Genomic DNA, 18934 nt, shown 5'->3' on the forward strand with positions numbered 1-18934 from the left:
CAACTTATTTCTACCACGTAATTATTTTCATTTAAGGCAGAGATGTTTTTTTCGTGGGGGGGGGGGGGGTAAACATTTTCTCTCCGATCCTTATAAAAGACCATATATTCACAAAATCTTTCTGTGTCCTTGCTCTGATAGGCCTCGCTCCTGGCTTCAAACATGTTTTCTTCTTTGTTCGTGAGGCAAAAATCAGGCCTTAATTTAACTTCTCGCCTTGGAAGCCCCTTTTTGAAACTCACCTAAAAAATGACTGATTTTCCCTATATGAAGCATAGGATTTATGATTTACAATAAAAGAAAAAAGTTGTAGTGCATAAGCTTTTTGACTAAATCGCCATAAATTGCACCATTGTCTGGAATGCAGTCTTATCATTTTATTGGTGATGCCACAATACTAAGTGCAGCCGTAGTATAATCTAATCCTAGTTGTGAGGGAAAGTATTAGTGTCCAAAAAGCGTCGATTTATCCTAGGATTCATTTTCTACAATGTATGCAAAAAGTTCAATTAAATCGCCATATAGTTTGCCGTTTTCCAAAATGTGGCCATTTAATTTCTTCTGATGCTGCTGAAAACCAAGTGCAGCCGTTGTCCAACGTCGTGTCACTTGCTGGCTTCCAGGGGAATGTGGTCGTGTTCGAAAAGTAGTGTTTTACGCCAGGATTTATTTTCTACAATATAGGCAAAAAGTTACAGTGTCTAAGCTTTTCAACTGAATCAGTAAATATCGTAGGCTACCATTGTCTGAAACACGGTCGTGTTATTTTACCGATCATGCTGCAAAACCAATTGCAGCCATAGTCCGACGTGGTCCACCGTTCGAGGGAACGCGGTTGTGTCCGAAAAGTGGCGACTTGCCCGAGGATTAATTTTCTCTAATATAAGCTAGGGAAAATCTTTCAGCGCATAAGGTTTTAACCGAATCACCCTAAATGTTTTCATTGTCCAAAATATGATTGTATAATTTTACCAATAATACTGTAATAGAAGTTGCAACCGTAGTCCAACACGGTGCCACTTTTGAGGGAATGCGGTCGTGTCTGAAAGTTGCGATTTATGACAGGATTTATTTGCTATAATACAGGCAAAAAGTTGTAGTGCTTTTCAACTGACAATAAATCGTACGATTGTTCTAAATTCGGTTGTGTCATTCTTCCGATGCTGTCGTTATATCAATTGTAGCAGTAGTCCAAAATGGTCCCACTTGAAGAGGATAATGACAAGGTGTCTCTTTGTAGACTTAGTTAGTAAAAGTTGATATTCTTAACCTCTTTAGAGGTTCCAGTCAAACAGCGTTCCATATTTTTTAAGCAAAATAAAAAGACTACAAATACTTAAGTCTCCATAAAAATCTGAACTCTTTTGTGTTCCAATAATACAAATTCAGTGTGGGCTGTGACAGTATTGTGGCAAAACCGATTAGCAGCAATTATCTACTGGTTGCTTATTGTGGTTTTCACTCTATTCGTATTTGTACCACGAATGCTAGCCAAAAGTTGGTGAAAACGGTTAAGGAATTGTACTACCTGTGATAAATCAGCAGGGTAATTGTGTTTTACATCCTTGACTTTAACGCCAAAATTCTTACATTCTATTTAATTATTGATAATGTCATTTGGCGACCCAGTTTTTGTGGGGACATTAAATAAACAGAATTTTGTCCCAATTCTAAACATTCACTAAGAGAAAATAGCCGTTTCTCCCTGTGACAAAATATAAATACACACAGATTTGGAAATAAACCTTCCTTCCTTCCTGTATACCTCTAACGGTACCTTATGGTTTTTTAAGTATTTGGTGAAAATTTCCAGGTCTCCCTGTTCCCTCTAATCATAAAGCGACTTTGACATCCCTGCCTATGAATATCTTTCTTTTTTTGTCTCCAATTTATTTTCACCGAAATTCGTTTCATCTCCCCAAAAATTCAGCTCTTTTTTCCGAATTTTCAAAATTGAAGGAAGCACTGCTTACACCGTTGCTCTATGCTTTCAGGCATTTATCAACATATTGATGTAAAAGAGGAGGGAAAAGAGAACGATTTCTCGATTGGTCAAGTGCTTCGCATTGGTGATGATGAATTTGAAGATTTGGACGAAATTATTGCTCGACATGTGAACCCACTCGCCGCCAATGCTCGAGATATTATAGGTTGGTTTTTATGGAATATTCATTATGATTAGTTTTGTTTATTTACTTATTTGTGATCTTCAAAGTTCATTAAACATTAAACTACCAAGGACATCAAAATGAAAATAATTTTAGCCCCATTGGATCTATCTTACATTGCATTCTTTTTGGTCACTTCAGAATTATGGAATGTGCTAGAACAATGTCAAATTTTCTTCAGTGTTTCCACGTAAGCAAAAGAAATTCGGTAAGTTTTCTTTTTCCTAGAATTTAGAATCAACAATCTGTTGATTCCCAAAACGATTCTACCTTCAATGGAAAGCTAAACATTCTTAAGCTGTTTGGTGCCATAGGTTTTATTTTTTTGCGATTTTTCACCCAAATTTTCTTCTCTTGTTCATTAGCGGTATAAAATTTTCCTCTAAAACTAAAAATTAAGAATCCATTGATTTGCAAAGACATCTATACTTTCAAAGGAAAGCTATATCCTCTTAAGGTTGGCGCCCTCTATTTTTAGCTTGTTTCTGCTGATTTATCGTCCGTTTCTTTTTTTCAATGTGGTACCTGATGCTACCCTTAACTGTATAACTGCATATGTTGGTTTTTCTCATTAATAATTGATTTATTGATTTTTTTTTTTTCCTTTAAGATATACATTGCTGTGTAGGCTTCCACTTAACCAATTCAAAAATTCAGATTTCGTTTTCTCTGCCCTGGGTACCTACTTTAAGTTTTGTTAATTTTGTTTAAAAACAAATTCAGTATTAATATTTTCGCTACTAGACTTAGTGTCTGCCAGGAAAAGTTTTAGTTTGCTCACTCCGTAATGTTTTTGTAACGCATTGCTAATGTTAACGCTCAGGAAAAGCTTTAGTTGGCTCGCTCCGTAACGTTTGTTATGTAATACTAACGCTGGTTATTTTTGTGGAAGCTATTAATTTTGCCCACTGCCTTGTTTTGAAATATTACACCTGTTTTCCTATATTTTCATTTGTTTATATTTGTAAATGGAAAGGCAGTGTGGTCTACGAAATTATTTCCAATTTTACTTAAAGTCTTCTACTTCCTCCAGAATATCAGCACCAACTTTGAGAAGTGGGACAGCCAGGATCTTGAAGTTGTATCGTGTGATTTTTGTTTTCTTTGTTTTGGCTGAAAATCCATTTCGTCCGGGTGTGTTTTGGATTTTAGTAACATTTCGCAGCAGATCTTCTCTCAGCTTTGATAGTCGTTAAAAAAAATACCCAGCGAAGAAAGTACGATTCTAATTCAGTTGGACTCTAACTTTGTAGTTTGGCATTCGGAGAATATAGTCAATGAGAACAGCAAACAACACTGGGGGCAAAACGCGTCCCTCACAGACACCAGATTTCTTCATAAACCAACTGGTAGGGTTCCTATCGTCAATCCGGACAGGACATCGCTGAACTTCCGAATGAAAAACTGTTATATGATTAGCTCCTACAGTTGAATAACTACAAGTTAAGGCGATCCTTTGCATAGCTACTTTAATCTACTCAAACCTTTAAGTGGCTAAGATGGCACATTTTTGTTAGACGAAAAGGCCCAATTGAAACTGCCATGCTATGTTCATCTGTTAGGTATGATTGAAAGCGACATTCTGTTAGATCTTCCTAGTGAATTAAAAAAGAGAGAGATTTGAATGTTTATAAAAAAAAAGAATCGCAACACTACTGTTGTACATTCAATCGCACATTTCCAGAAGACGCTTGTTGAACAATATAGTACATTATTCGATCAGGAAGCTTTTATTTTTTATAAAAAATTTTATTTTGTTAAAGCTCCTAAGGAAGGAAGGGGTCTTCTGGAACCATCTCGGCGGGAGGAGCCAATGTTAAAGAAAACATCTGGATAGCAATGTATACAGGGATATATAATGGTCAGGCGTAAGCAACCATGTTGTTATGTTGTAAAACTTGCCGTCTGAACATTATTTGCATGCCAGAAGGATTTTGAAGGATCATGAAACCAATTATTTTTCTAAGGAGGGGTTCTTCCGGTCCAGTTTGGGGGAAAGGGACCTAATTTAAAGAAATGCTTAATCAGGCGGATTATTCGGATATATAATAGTCAGGCGAAAGCGACCAAACGATATCGCTATGTGAACTCCAACTGGAGAATTTTGAAAACAGTATATTCTTAAATCTTCCTAGCGAATTTCTTGAACAAAAAGCCATTTGAATACTTAGCTTTTTTGGAAGAAGAGGGAAACAAGTCTGCGAACCAAGATTTGAATATTGAAAGCTGCGGTAGTGACAGTGGTCAAGTATGGTTTTGAAACGTGAATGTTTCATAAGACGGAGGAGTGTTTATTAAATGTTTTGCATAGGAGTTGCCTTCGGATAGTTTTAGGTATCTGTTTGATTGGCGGTATGTCAAACAATAAGCTGTGCGAAATGTGGTTCTACCACACTTTTTAGGGTATAATTGAAGAAGGGGGAGATGGCTAGGACGCTTTACGTATGAAGGATCTCAGATTGCCAATAATTGCCATTTTTGGCCATCTATGTGGGGCCAGATAAGAAACAGGTCGTTCTATTACACTGAGTAATGGGATAGCCAGCTGGCAGAGGGAAATTTGACTGCTCGTTGAACCTAGCTTTAGGCGTGTTTTTTCCTGCAAGATTGAACCTGGTTCACTTTAAAACTAAGCTCTCCAACTATTAATCTTCTAGTTTTTGGTACATCTATATCAGACATTTCATCTAGTAATTGTGAGAGGTCGTGGCGCGTCTAGGCTAGTTGAATTTTTTGCCTCTGACTTTAAGCTTATAGCTATAAAAAATGAAGCCGGAATGATGCTCGGATTTTAAAAATAAAACCTTATGCTCGAATATACTAGGCTGCAAGATTTAAGACTTGCTTGTTTGTTGTGTATTGATGTTTAAGGAAATATTTTAGAGACTAATAAAAGTTAAAAAAAAAAAAAAAATGCAATTTCATCAAGGAAAATGAAAGTAATAATATAATATATCAATAAACAGAACATAGTATCATCATAAATTAACTGGGGGACATGGAGAGGGGTAATATATTGCACTTAAAGTGCCTTTAGTTCATGTAACCTCTTGCAGGAGAATCTCAATTAGAGGTAGGGAAGAGTTTTTGACTTCTTTTTTTTCACTTGAATACTGCCTGTTGGTTTTTCCACTTAGGAATTTTTTATGGTCAAAGTTACGGAAATCCAGATTATTATCTTTTCGTTCCAATTCACAGATCAAACTGACTTCATAATTATTATTGATTAAGTTTTTCTTATTAGCCTATGCATGCCCACTGTGTGTGTTCCAGAAGGCTATTATCGGCACCGCTTATAATTCATTATATATTATGACTCTTGTACCAAAACACCAGAAAAAAAAAATTTAGTGCAGAAAGAACTAAAATATGTTTCTGCACTTATAAAAGAAAATCTAATCATTTATATATATAAAATCATATATATATATATATATATATATATATATATATATATATAATTATATTTATATATAAGTGCAAAAAGAACTAAAATTTCTCTCTGCACCTATAAAATTGTAATTTTTTTATTATAAGTACAGAAAGAGCTAAAATGTCTTTTTGCGCTTATGATATGCTTATCTGTTGCTTATTATGAGCATATAAGAGGTAGAATTCTTAATTATGAACCATTTTTGGATAAAGGTAATAAGATAATTATACCTAATAATTTAGTTTTGGAACGCCACGGTAAGTTTGATAATAATTTCTTTTTTTTTATTTCAGGCTATAAATATTACAAGGACTTTAACCTTACTCTACCGGAGAATCTTCACATTAAGGAGCGAGATAAGACGGACGAATATCTTAGAGAAGAGAAAAAGAAAAATCCAGGAAAAATCAACTATCTTCTATGTCCCTCGAAGGTAAAATTGATCATTTTAGGCCACTTGAGCTGTACTTACTTACTTGTTTCAGGGCATAAGCTCTTTAGCTCTCCTTGGCGCTATGATACAACAAAGAGTAGAACATTAATTTCTGGAAAAAGCTTTCTCCAATATTTTAGGGAAAGTAGGAAAGTCAGATTAATGGAAGCTGTCTGGGATCAGTTCTGGAATGTGATTATTTGCTATAATAACATTTATTAACTCAAAAAAATTTTTTTAATGCAAAAAATTGGAATTTTGTTTAGCTAGCTCAGGAAGTTTCCAGATAATATGACAGGCTGCCAAGGGAAAGGGGACATGGTAAACTTGGTGGGGGGTGAGTGACAGGGTTAACGGGATGGAAATATTGCATGAAATACGAAGATGATTTGAAGACTGTCATTTGTCATGACAAATTTACTATCATTGGAGGGTTTGAAGGTACGACCTACTACTTTCGTGGTAGATGCTATCAGGAGACAGGGAGACAATTGTTTCGCTAACAGTTCCTGACCCAGCTACTTGAGTCACTTTTTCCTACTTCTTACCCATCTCTAAATAGGTACCTAGAGAATCTGGGGAAGGTAAACAGGAAGGGTGCGGGAAAGCACAGATGGCTGGCCCCCAACCCATCGTTGGGCTTCCTTGCTGAAGGGCCACGAAACGGAGATCAGCACCGCCGGTTCGGACCTTGAGGGTCTAGTGCCGCCATACATACATACATACTTGGGTTTTTAGGCTCGCTAAGCAAAGACAGTGATTATAAGGCCCATTAAAATGATGATGATAGCAAATCCCTGAAGTTCAAATCTTGTTTGAATAAAAAAAAACCTCCAAGTCAGATGATTTTATCATCAGACACCTGACACGGCTATGCCGATCAGTGGCAATTCTTGTCAAATTGAAAGAAAAGGCAATAATCATATACTAATCACTGTCATGCCCATTGTCATACGAATTTACCCGCTACTGAACAAAAAATATTTAATGAATTGTGAAACGTGAAATAACATACACAGACTCGAACTAAAAATTAAAATATTTAAAATTCTAACTTTCTGTTTTTTTGTTTTTTTTTTGTTCTAAAATTAATAACAAATAAAAGGAATAATGAACTAAAACAAATACAACTATTGACGAGGGAACGTAGTATTAAAAATTTTGACGAACGAGAAAAAGAAGCTATTTGCGTAACGCATATGTCGTGCTGTTACTGGCTGAATTTTAGGTACCAATTCAGCTACTTGTTGCGGGTGCTGTTGGCGCGAAGATATGCTCAGTGGCAAAGAGTTCACGTAGCTGTGGATTTGCCAAAACACCGACAACAAACTCAAAACACAATTCATTTCGGCGTACCGAAAGAGTTGCAAGGGAAATTTGTTTTGAAAGGGAGTAATAAGGGACTCTGGGGGATTTAGTAACTATCAGACGAGTTCGGTATTGGATTCTTTTCAGACGGCTCTTCTGATCTGAAGTCAGACCGTAATGCCAAACGGCAAAGTATATTAACCAGCGTTCGGATAGACGTAAGGAAAATACGCAGTAGGTGGGAGGTTGGGACACCATGACGAGCAAGGAGTTTAAAGATAAAAACCCATTGCTACAAATGTGTAGCAGCTTCAATGTATTGGATTTTCAGAGTCGCTCGTAGTTTAACTGCCAGTTTAATAGTCATGAAAATGGGAATGGCCATAGAAATGGGGACCTCTTTGAAGGGTGTTAAGAGCTTTCAATAGATTGGACTGAAGGAGTGTCCATATATGTGTTGGCCTTGGTGCTGCAGTGAGTTTTTAGTAGTAGTATTAGTAGTTCAATCATCACTGCACTTTGCCTAAAGCGATTGTGAGGTAATTAATGTCAGAACTAATCAATAAATGCGAGATATAGTGAGAAACGAATTGTATAGCGAGAGTCTTTGTTATTTTCCCTACTTACAAAAGTTTCGGAAGAAATGGAAGATCAGTTTGCAACCTGATTGGAAGCCAGGGTCTAAACAGTGGTTTGCCACGTGGACACTTGCAAAAGTTTGAGGAAAATATTTTAAATGTCTGATGTTGCTAAAACCATGCTTTTAGCAATCCATTCCAGGTCAGTCGAAAAGCAAGGTGCATATAATGGAGCGAGAAAACATAAATTAATAGAACTAGCAAGTTCGTGGTAGGAAGTAAAGAGTGGAGGTGGGAGCATGGAAGGTAAAGGGGTACCCGATCAGCTTTGTCAGCCTCACCATGGATGTGTAAAGGAATTAGTTGCTGATTTTTAATATTTCCCACTAGCGAATAAATGACTCAATGAGTACGAGTTCCTGGGACTCATAGCCTCAAGGATGGCTAATGTGTCATTATTTGCATGTGATAATCATAATGTGAATTGTGTTGCGAGAGCAACACTTTGGTTTTGTCGTTTTTTTTTTTTTTTTTTTTTTTTTTTCTTGCACCCCGATTTCACCTTATTTCTATAAAGTGGTAAGGGTCTAACCTCTGCGGTTTTTACGGAAAGTGTGGACCTTAGGCTGGATTGATGAATATGACTTAGGCATTTTGGAAAACTTTGTAGAACTCTGGCCTGGGGCCAAAAATCGATTGTTTCTACCCATTTCTGTTCGTAATTTCAGCCGAGTTTATCATTCGGTTTTTTGCACTTGGGACTGCGGTAGAGAAATGGTGTCAGATGTGCCTCTTAAACTTTAAAGTTTAGAGCTGATCAAAGTATATGTCATCCGTTTTTTGGTAGGAAAATTCCTTCATGAGGTATATCAGTTTGAAAGTTTAAAGGGCTTGGCAATTTCAGTAGTAAGGTACACACTGAAACCAAAAATAGGCCGATATAGATTTTTACACATAAATGAATAAAGTGGTGCATTTTTTTTATCGAAGGGCTTCGCCATAGACCTGTGCGGTGGGACCCAGGAGACTATGTTTGCCCCGGATTAAATCAGTCTCCGCTTCCAGGAATCATTCCTCCATTATATCCCCCTTATCCTCTCGTGTGTGCACGAATGTACCAGAAGCAGCTTATTTCAGTGTCTACTTCCTCTATTGCTATGGTACCTTTTTATTCTTTTATTTGTTTTCTTTCTTTAGGAATTCCCTGGTAAATTTCTTTTGTCATACATGCCACGAGACAAGCTAGTTCATGAATATATAACAGTAACACCCGAAGGTTTCCGGCTCCGAGGTCAAGTTTTTGACACTTTCAACCAAACGTTGAAATGGTTCAAAGAACATTTCAAGGACAGAATGCCAAGAATGCAAACCCGGACTCCCCAAGTTGGGGATCAGACACCAGGAGCAAGATCAGGTATGATATGTTTTTTTTTGTTTTTTTTTTTTTGGTCGGGGGGAGTAGAATAAAAATGTAGCCACTGCACACCATATACTGCTACTGTATACCGTTTTAACCCCCACCTACTAGATAAACTTTACAATGCAGTAGTTATCCCTCATATTTATATTGCTCCATTCTGGAAAATCCTCATAAAATCAGACCAATCTAAAGACCGTTCGTTCTTTTTGCCTTTCGCAAATTATTTGTTATGTTTGCCAACTTGGCAGAGAAACACAATGATACCCAAAAAATATGAAATTGCAGAACCTGTACTACCTATTTCTCAGGTTATTGCAAAGTATAGAAAAAAAAAACAGCTGCTCACGAATTAGGCCTACTCCTAGTGCAATGATTTATATATATATATATATATATATATATATATATATATATATATATATATATATATATATATATATATATATATATATATATATATATATATATATATATATGTGTGTGTGTGTGTAATAATTAAAATGTTTCGGTTGTATTTAAGGCGCGGATCTATTTTGGGTCTAGTTACGTATGAATATGTTTGCTGCAGTTTTTTTTTATTATTTGCCTTTACTTTGTTTGCTTTTTATTTGCTTCTGTTTTTCTTTTGTCAGTGCTCAATCTACTTTCTCCTTTTTTTATGTTTTCATGGGTTTTTATTATTTGCTTTTACTTTGTTTGGTTTTTATTTCTATTTGCTTTTGTTCTTCTTTAGTCAGCGCTCCGTCTTTTTTTTTTGTCTTTTTTTTTATTATGTCGGGTTTTCATCAAATAAATAAATACCTTGTATGTTATGACTATCGAGCCATGTGAGCAAAAATTAGAGATAACATTTTGTCGATAAGAGGTCGATCTCTTTTAATGGTATGAAACCTTTACATAATACTAGTTTGTTAGAAATGTAAAATGCTTTCACAAATTCGAATTTGAAAAAAATATTGCCAATTCTAGTTTTCTGTTGAATTTGATTTTGAGTATTTTTCTTGAAATACCTACAGACGGGTAGAAATCCTTTCTGCTAAAACAATCAAACGCAAGAAGTATTGGAAATTGATAAGAGAGAATACTCAAGTTCGTCTCCGATAAGAAAAAACGCCAATGTCATCTAGGATTACCTTACAAATTCATATAATTAATTATGGAAATAATATTATAAATTATTGTAAAAATATTACATTTAAATTGTAATATTTTATTGTATATGATACTGTAACTAACATAGTAAAAAATATTATAATCAATTATAAAAATTAAGTATGAAAACTAAAATAAAACTATTATTTATGTTTTTTATTTTAATGTGTTATTTGAATTTTGCTGTACAATAAACTAGTGATTTAAGAACTACTTGTTGTGAAAAGGAACAGTAGGTATGTCTGTACTAAGCAATTTGTGAGCTAGCTTATGTTCTGCTCAGGCATATACACGGAAATTCTTTCTCGGAAGGGGGACCCAAAAAGAAGAAAATTAATTTTATTTGAATAGGAAGTCCCAAGAAACTGAAAAAAACTTAGGATTTCATGGGGGCGATCAGGACCACCCCAACCCATTCCCCAGCTTACGTCCCTGGTTTTGTTTACAGACCTAGCCCTAATAATTTTATAATCAAATAAATTATTTTTAAAGAAAAGTAGAAGTGGTCTAAATTCAGGTTAGTTCTTTCGAACAGAAATAAACTCAGACCTATAATTGATATCCAAATTTATGAATTCAAATTTAATTTGAATTGAACTTTACTAGCTTTTCTTGTAACGCTACATAAGCCGAGGTGTTGATTATAAAGGAGTGGGTTAAAAAGTACGCTTTTTAGGTATTTTATTTGAAAGATCGAAAGGAATCTTTGCTTCTTCCCTCATTTTGGTGAATTGGCGCCCTTGTGCACAAGACTGTTAGCTACAATTGCAACCATCTGGTGGATAGGTCTCCTGGTTTTTCCCTTTTAGTTCAAATCACAAGGGGGGAGGAGTTGGTTAGTTAGTTTTGTTGTTGTTTACAATATTTTGGAATTAATCCATTTTAAGGCAGATTCAGGATATCACGGTATGCACAAAAGGATCTTGTGAAACACCTGTGTGCCGCGGTGCACTTATTGAAAATCGCTGCAAGCAAAGTGTGGCACTTGCGGCATTTCATGTATATTATAACGCTTGTTGAATAAAATATTTTTTATATATTTTAGTCAGTGGCTATGCTGGAGCACAAACACCTGGTGCCTACTCTGCTTTTGGAGCAAATACCCCGTATACTCCGTCTGGACAAACACCATTCATGACACCATATACTTCTCAGACTCCACGCTACACTGCCCCTGTCGCAGGTAAGTTTGATCAAAGATGATATAAAAACTAGACTTGAAATTTGGGTTGAATTGCATTTTTTTTTTTTAAAGCTTAGATTATATCCCTTTTTTGGAGAAACATCCCTTGATTTTTTTTTCTCTTTAGATTCTTCTTTTAAGAAAAAAGAAATGTTGTTTTTATCATTATTGTTTTTATGTCCCATGATTTTTACCTAACTAAGCTTACAAGTCGCGCCTTGATCTTTTCTTCTTTTTTTAAATGTCTGTTTCCTCTTCTCCATTTTCAAGGGGTGGAGGGACACGGCATAAAAACGTATTTCCTACCCTGTTTTTGACCGTGGCTCATCCAGAACGACTGATGGTGTATAGGGTGTTGATAAAGCCTCTCCACTGGTCCTGAAGCTGTGCCGCAGTGTTGACTTCTTCCCCTTCCGGTAGTAATGTGGTTTCAGCCGTCCTCAAATCTCAGTCATAGTTCTGTGCAAGGTGTATTTTGGACCGCCTCGTCTTCTTCGACTATCTGATAGCCAATTATAAGCTGTCTGAGGATGCTTTGTTGCATACGAAGGACATGTCCCAAATATGTCCACCTCTTCTTCCTTAGAGCAGCAGTAATAACAATCAACTTTGTTCTACCACGAATTTTGGGATTGCTGACTCAGAATCCTTCGGACGGAAACTCGGCTACACTCACAGTATATTTTTCATAACCACAATATTTTAGTTGTACGAGGGATTATTATGAGGATATATGTTGAACAAACACTGGTGACCGACGAGGTCAGAATAAGGAGATGGATATACTGAAGACACATGATTCGTGTGAATGAAAGTCGCCTCCCACGTTATTTATGTTGTTGGACCCCACCCAGTCTTCGAAGGAGGGAAAGGCAGTGTAACACACTAAGTCAGGCCCTGGAGAGAGAGGCAAGAAGTCTTAAAACTACCCTCACTGAGCTCTAGTCCCTGGAGGAAGATCAGCTGAATTGGAAGTCTACTGTTGCTGTCTTATGCGCGTGGGAAGAGCTAAGTCAACGGGATTGTTTATTTAGAAATTATTTTTACTCTGGAGATTACTAGTTATTGTGCAATCTAGACTTCAGGGTGTACCTTGATCTATGCTTTCGTATTATTTGTCTTCTATGAAAACTATCAGTGACTGTATTCTTTATCTTTTATCTAAGTGCTCTATCAGACAAATTATAAGGACAATTAGATTGGTTGTTAACAACCTCTTATTTATTATGTCAAGCACTCCTCTAAACTATGGTCTGTGGTTCGGCATCTAACCACTTGAAAGCCTTGAAATAACAGTGAGTAATTAACAATTTTTGGAACTGTTTAATGAAACCCATCCAAACCGAGTTGCTAGCACGCTAGAGTTGAAATTCTTTCTTTGTGAGGACAGCGGTTTGAGTTCGGGTGTCGCTGGTTATTTGCTTTTAGAACGGGGGTCAGTGGCGACCCAGCTCTGAATGGGTACCTGGGGAGATCTGGGTAATGCAAATAGCAAGGGTGTGCGACATTAAATGAGTATTAGTTTCTTTGTTTGGTTTTTTAGATCAAGGCGCTTCGTATCGAAAGGGTTGTTGTAGAAACTTAAAAAAGGGCTCGTCGATTGGAAATTGAGAAGGCTAGTGCTCTTTTTAATAGTCGAAAATGACTGGAGGGCAACTAACCCTCCTCCCACGCCCACCATTTCCCGCAACACATCCAATCAAAATTTGGAGATATCCATTTTGTTTAACGTAGTTGAAAAGTCTGGAAATTGTATCTTTGAGGATGACACCCCCCCCCCACCCTTACAGCCCTCAGGGCAAAGGTTGTAAGTTATGCCCTTGAGGCATATAATATTTTTTTTTAGAAAGCATTATTTTAGAAGCTTCAAAAAGGGTTGACTTGATTCTGGCTTTTAGAAAGCAGAGGGGTTTTGAACCCTACTCATGTTAATTTCTGTTCGTTTTGGGTTTCTTTTATTTATTAATGATGAATTGTGGTAGTTGTATGCTTGGTAGATGATTTGATTCTATTTTTGTTCATTTTTGGTTTAACGGAGTTCTTTACTTTTTTTGAAAAACTTATTTTGTGGAAAAAGTTTTTTTTAATTAATAACCTGGTTATGCCTATGGAGGAATGAGTCCAAGGACACCATACATTTCTTGCAATATATTTCCTTCCATGTTTGCCATATTACTAAAATTGAGTACTAATGATTTTTTTTGTTTTATAAGCTGGTTACAGTTATGGAGGGATGACTCCGAGGACACCGTCGTATCCATCTTCAAGTCGACAGATCCCGTCATCTTATCCACCTACAGTCCCAATGCAAATTCCACCAACTGTGCCTGTGCAACCACGTATTCCGATGGGTGGAGGTGGAGTGGAAGACTGGGGGAAAGCTGCTATAGAATGGGCTAAGAGCAGAGGTGCAACTACTCCAAGGGGAGCTCAAACTCCAAGAGGCGCTGTTACGCCAAGGTACCTATAATTTCAATAAATGTATCTTTTTTCTTCTGTTTCTGCATATCCTCTTGTTTCTTTTCCATTGCTTTTTTTTTCTCGCCTTTTGATATTTTTTCTTCTAAACATTGTAATGGTCAGAGGAAAATATCGCCAGAGGGAGAAAATATTCTTTTCTACTCAGTTATACTTCCAGTTTATCTATTTTCTGTGGTAATTGTACATTTCATTGTTTATCCCTTAGACATTGTTGTCTGTTAGGATAAAATTGTGTTTTTTGGACACATTTTCAGTTTCCAAGGCACAAGGATACAGTTAGGTTAAACATGGATGGATAAACTTAGGATGCGTTTGATCCACGGTGGACGTTGTTTCTTTTCAAAAATAACCCAAACAACTTGGCATTAGGCCGCCAAGTACCGGTAAGAAACCTTGCTCAAATTCAATCTCCTATTCAGAATCTAATTCTTCTTCGGGGGGTGTTTGCGAACTAAATGGCCCCTTTTTTACTAAACACTTACTCAGTGATCTTTAGGTGATTGGTTTTTAATTATTAACGTCGAGACATCTGCTGTAATACAATATGTATTGCTTGACGCAACGTAGATTCAACAGGAAAGCAGAAAACGTTGTTATAATTACATATCATTTACCTGCGAGCTTTTGAGCCAGTGCACTATCTGAAAGTTGAGCCACAACTATGTTGATACGTCTATCAAAATCTCTAAGCCAGTAGGAAGAACGAATTTTTTTTAATTCGACACTGTTTCTCTATTGTTGTTACTTTCTGATGATGAAAAGTATGTCTGATATTTTTTTGACTAGATACTTTGGCTTCGGTAGTTCTAACGGTATTAGGTCGAACAACGTAGATTTAACAGAAGAGCAGGAAACGTAATTATATTCACATGTTTTTCATATATCACATTTTGAGTCAACAAAAAGACCGCCAAACCTGATTGGTGCTTTTGTAATAGAATTTTAATTCAGTAAAATATTTTTTTTCACAACATTGTTTTCAAGTTAAACTGTGTTTCTTTGCTATTATACTTTTTTTTAACTTACTACTTGAGTCAACAAAAAATCTAGCTCGTTTAGTATCCTCAGGAAAAATTTAAAAATCGTGTATATACAAAATGTATGCAGTATATATTTTTTATGCCCCCATGTAGTGAATGTATTTGAGCCAAGCTGTTAACGCATGTCTGGATTGTTTGTTTTGCGTAGCGCATTATAATGATTTTTTTTTTTACATGTTACCAAACATCAAAAACAAGAAGAACAACAGGGAATTCTTTTCGTAAGACAGTGGGATTCTAATTTGAATGAATATTTCAACCCTATGACAAGGCCTGTCCTCAGCAAAACATAAATATATAAAAGAAAAAAAGACTTACAACAACTTACAGCCAATAAAACTAAAATGAAAAGTTTTTAAAACAGTCCTAGTATCCTTACTTCAGCGAAGTTCAACCAGGACTTCCTAAGCTTCAAGGCTAAATCCCAGTAAAAATACCCAGAGAGAGATGAAAATACCGTAAGAGAGATTTTCTCAAAATAGTTATTCTCTTTTTTTATCGTTTTTGTCTCTATTCCTGCCAGTAGAGCCAGAATAATTATTTTTGGGATATATTTATGAAAATTCTTAGTTAAACCATATGAAGGGCTTCAAGGCTAGAACCCAGTAAAAATACCCAGAGAGAGGTGAAAATACCGAAAAAGAGATTTTCTCAAAATCTGGGAGGGGGCAAAACTCCTAGGTTGTAATTAACCCTGACCTTGTCCAATTGGTGACCCTGAAGCAGTGGTGGCTGTTGGTTTTCATTTTCTTTTTTTTATCGTTTTTGTCTCTATTCTTGGCCATAGAGCCTTATGTGGGAGGAATATGTTGATATATTTGCCTTCTATTGTTTTAGTTTATTGCTGAATTGATTGCTCAATATATCCATTAGGATTTTTTTTGACAGGTTTATTTGACTACGTTAATGAAAAGGGTGCTATCTAATGCAATAGAAATTGACGGGAGAGCGGAACAGGAAGAAGAAAAATAGATTTTTTTTTCTTTTATTAAGGAGCAGTTATTCTGAAAGAGGAAATTTATTATTCATATAAAATACAATGAAAACAATTATAGTATCAAATGCTCCAATTATTTATGAAGGCAAGCGGACAGGATATAATACATTTTAGAAAAAAGAAAAGCTTCTTAAAAACTAAATAAGACAGGAGACAGTTGTTTCAATCCACAGTTCTTGCTTTTTTTTAAGGAGATGGGATGTGAATCCAACTTTTGTTTTTTACATCATATGTAGCCTTTTGAATCACCGCAACCGAAGAGTCCATTTTATGCCATAATCGCTGTTCCACTTCATTATAAAGTGGCTAAATTCTCAAATAGCAGCCACGTCAGGGTCCAGGAATCCTGAGACCTGAAGAGTCTTTTCCTCTGTAAGTTAGCTGTCGTCTAATCTAGGTGCCTAACTCAACCAGGTATTTCAATTCATAAAACTGAAACTGCTTGAAACAACCGCGAGATTGTGTTCAAAAAATATCACAGAGTTGCCCTTAATTAGCTTGATTAATGACAAACAGTAGTCACTAAGCAAAAATTCTTGAGACGGGAAGTGAAAATAGTTATTTCTCTGGATGAAACCCATTTGAGTCTTCGATCTATTCATACCTGAATAACCCAATTTTTATTTAATCTTTTTAAAATTCATTGAAATTTCAGGTATATTGCATTTCCGTCAGTGCTGTCGTGTTGAACCATCAAAATAAATCAGCAAAACTAACTAGTTAGCTTTGACAACGTTATTTGTCTTTAAAAATTCAAGCATTAATGATCTGTTCATTCAAAAGACAACTACACTTTCAAAGAAAAGTGTTACCTTCTTAAGTCATTGGGTGTCATACATTTTGTGCTTCTTTTTGCTGATCTCCACCCACATTTCTTTCCTTAATTTAAAACCCACTATTCCTAAAAACTGCACAACTGCATATGGAGGTCTTTTTCATTAAAGATTTTATTTTCGATTCTTCTAATCTGTGAATGTCTGCAATTTTGAAAATTTCCACTTAACCAATCCAAAGAATAAGATTCCATGTTCACTGTTGGTACTTAAATAATTATTTTTGGGATATATTCATGAAAATTCGTGGTTAAGCCATATCAAAAGGCTTCAAGGCTAAAACCTAAAAAGCAAAAAAGTTACCTATGAGAAAATCTTAAAAAATATGTTGTCCTTTGTTGATTGTACTATTTCAGTGACGAATTTCTCTTTTGCAGATATGATGATGCCCGTAATGGCTCAAGAACTCCAGGAAGGCAAACTCCTGGAAGACAAACTCCTGGGAGACAAACTCCTGGGAGACAGACTCCTGGAAGGCAAACTCCTGGTAGACAGACTCCTCGTCAGGGTGGTACTCCAATGGACTTGGGAGACTCCACTCCACTGTATGATGAAAGATAGGCATCAATAATATTGGTATCATTGTTTGATAATGTGACAGTTGCATCTGTTTAGTTATGTGAACTAAATATTGGTTCTAAGCTTACGTGCTATTTTTAATTCTTTTTAAATTATATCTGTAATAAATTTTTGTATCATCATGTTGAATATTTTGTAGGTAGACTGGCTGTTCAGACCTTTTTGCCATGTTGAACACCCTATTTACTTAATTAACATGATGAATTTGAATAATTACTCCCCTGACTACTACTACTAACAACTCACTGCCACGCCAAACTAACTGAAACAACCACAGTTTCACTTGCTCCTACTCCGCCTTAATCTGTTCGAAGCTTAACTCTTATTTTCTCCCATGAAATTCTAGTCCTTCCTTATGACCTCTTCTTACCCCACTTGAGGATGACCTATCTTTCCTTTGGCCCCAGATGGATAACCAAAAAGTACATATTATAGTACAAAAAGTACATAGTGGTGTTGTAATCGTGGATATGGCTAAATGAACAGTTAAGGAGACAAAGGAGACAAATCTATCAAGTTCATAAAATAAACATTGGAGGTAATTTAAATTAATATGCATTGCAGTTTCTGTTCTAAGCAATAAGCCTTGGTGGTTCTGGCCTCTCTTGGAACCTCTCTCTCTCTCTCTCTCTCTCTCTCTCTCTCTCTCTCTCTCTCTCTCTCTCTCTCTCTCTCTCTCTCTCTCTCTCTCTCTCTCTCTCTCTCTCTCTCTCTCTCGCACCTAAAACCGGCTCTGGCCCTTCGCCGTGGAAATGTCCCGAATTGGTTTGGGTTTCTTTGTGAGCCCCCATTACTGAGAATATTTTTAAGTAGATTTTAGCTCGGACTTGATTACAGTTGCGTATTGTCAAAAAATAATTTTTAGCTTGTTGACAGAAGAATTTTTCACAAAAAGGTAAAAGGGTTGGCAAATTTTTAGGGAATGCCTTTATGAGTATACAAACTTAAATTTAATTTGCTTTTTTGACGGTAAAATCTAAAAACTTCTAAAAAGTTGGGTGAAAACGGAACAACGTAGTAATATGACACTGAGTGGTGAAATATGGTGACGAGAGCCAGATATACGGAACGGTACCCGGCTGATTCCAAACCGGAATTTCCTTCTTGCTGAGAATTTCCTCAGGAAAATTACCCTGACGTGTAAATTTTATCAGGATCTTTTGAAAACTTGATTAGTTTAAACTATTTTAAACCGTCATAAGAGCTAATTCTTTTGATGTATGTATTGTAATGAAAACTCCTTTTTATAGAGTTCTGGATACAATAAGACCGAGTTACTCCTTACTTGCAGTTTGTTACTAGAGCCTGTTAGAGAAATGACCTTCCGGA

The 18934-nt window shown here is 36.1% G+C and overlaps 1 protein-coding gene across 1 annotated transcript in view; it reads left to right on the plus strand.

Moving 5' to 3' along the window:
* LOC136042150 (transcription elongation factor SPT6-like) overlaps window positions 1-17727 on the plus strand; it is an 85773-nt gene extending 68046 nt beyond the window's left edge. Inside the window, exons 22-27 of the mRNA XM_065727064.1 lie at window positions 1995-2150; window positions 5895-6034; window positions 9118-9334; window positions 11538-11675; window positions 13889-14135; window positions 17404-17727. Coding sequence (XP_065583136.1) covers window positions 1995-2150; window positions 5895-6034; window positions 9118-9334; window positions 11538-11675; window positions 13889-14135; window positions 17404-17587 — 1082 coding nt within the window. The 3' untranslated portion in view covers window positions 17588-17727. The remainder of the gene's footprint in view (window positions 1-1994; window positions 2151-5894; window positions 6035-9117; window positions 9335-11537; window positions 11676-13888; window positions 14136-17403) is intronic.
* Window positions 17728-18934: the final 1207 nt, after the last annotated feature.

The sequence above is a fragment of the Artemia franciscana genome, unplaced genomic scaffold (genome assembly GCF_032884065.1).
Source record: "Artemia franciscana unplaced genomic scaffold, ASM3288406v1 PGA_scaffold_73, whole genome shotgun sequence".
Taxonomy (NCBI): Eukaryota; Metazoa; Arthropoda; class Branchiopoda; order Anostraca; family Artemiidae; genus Artemia; species Artemia franciscana.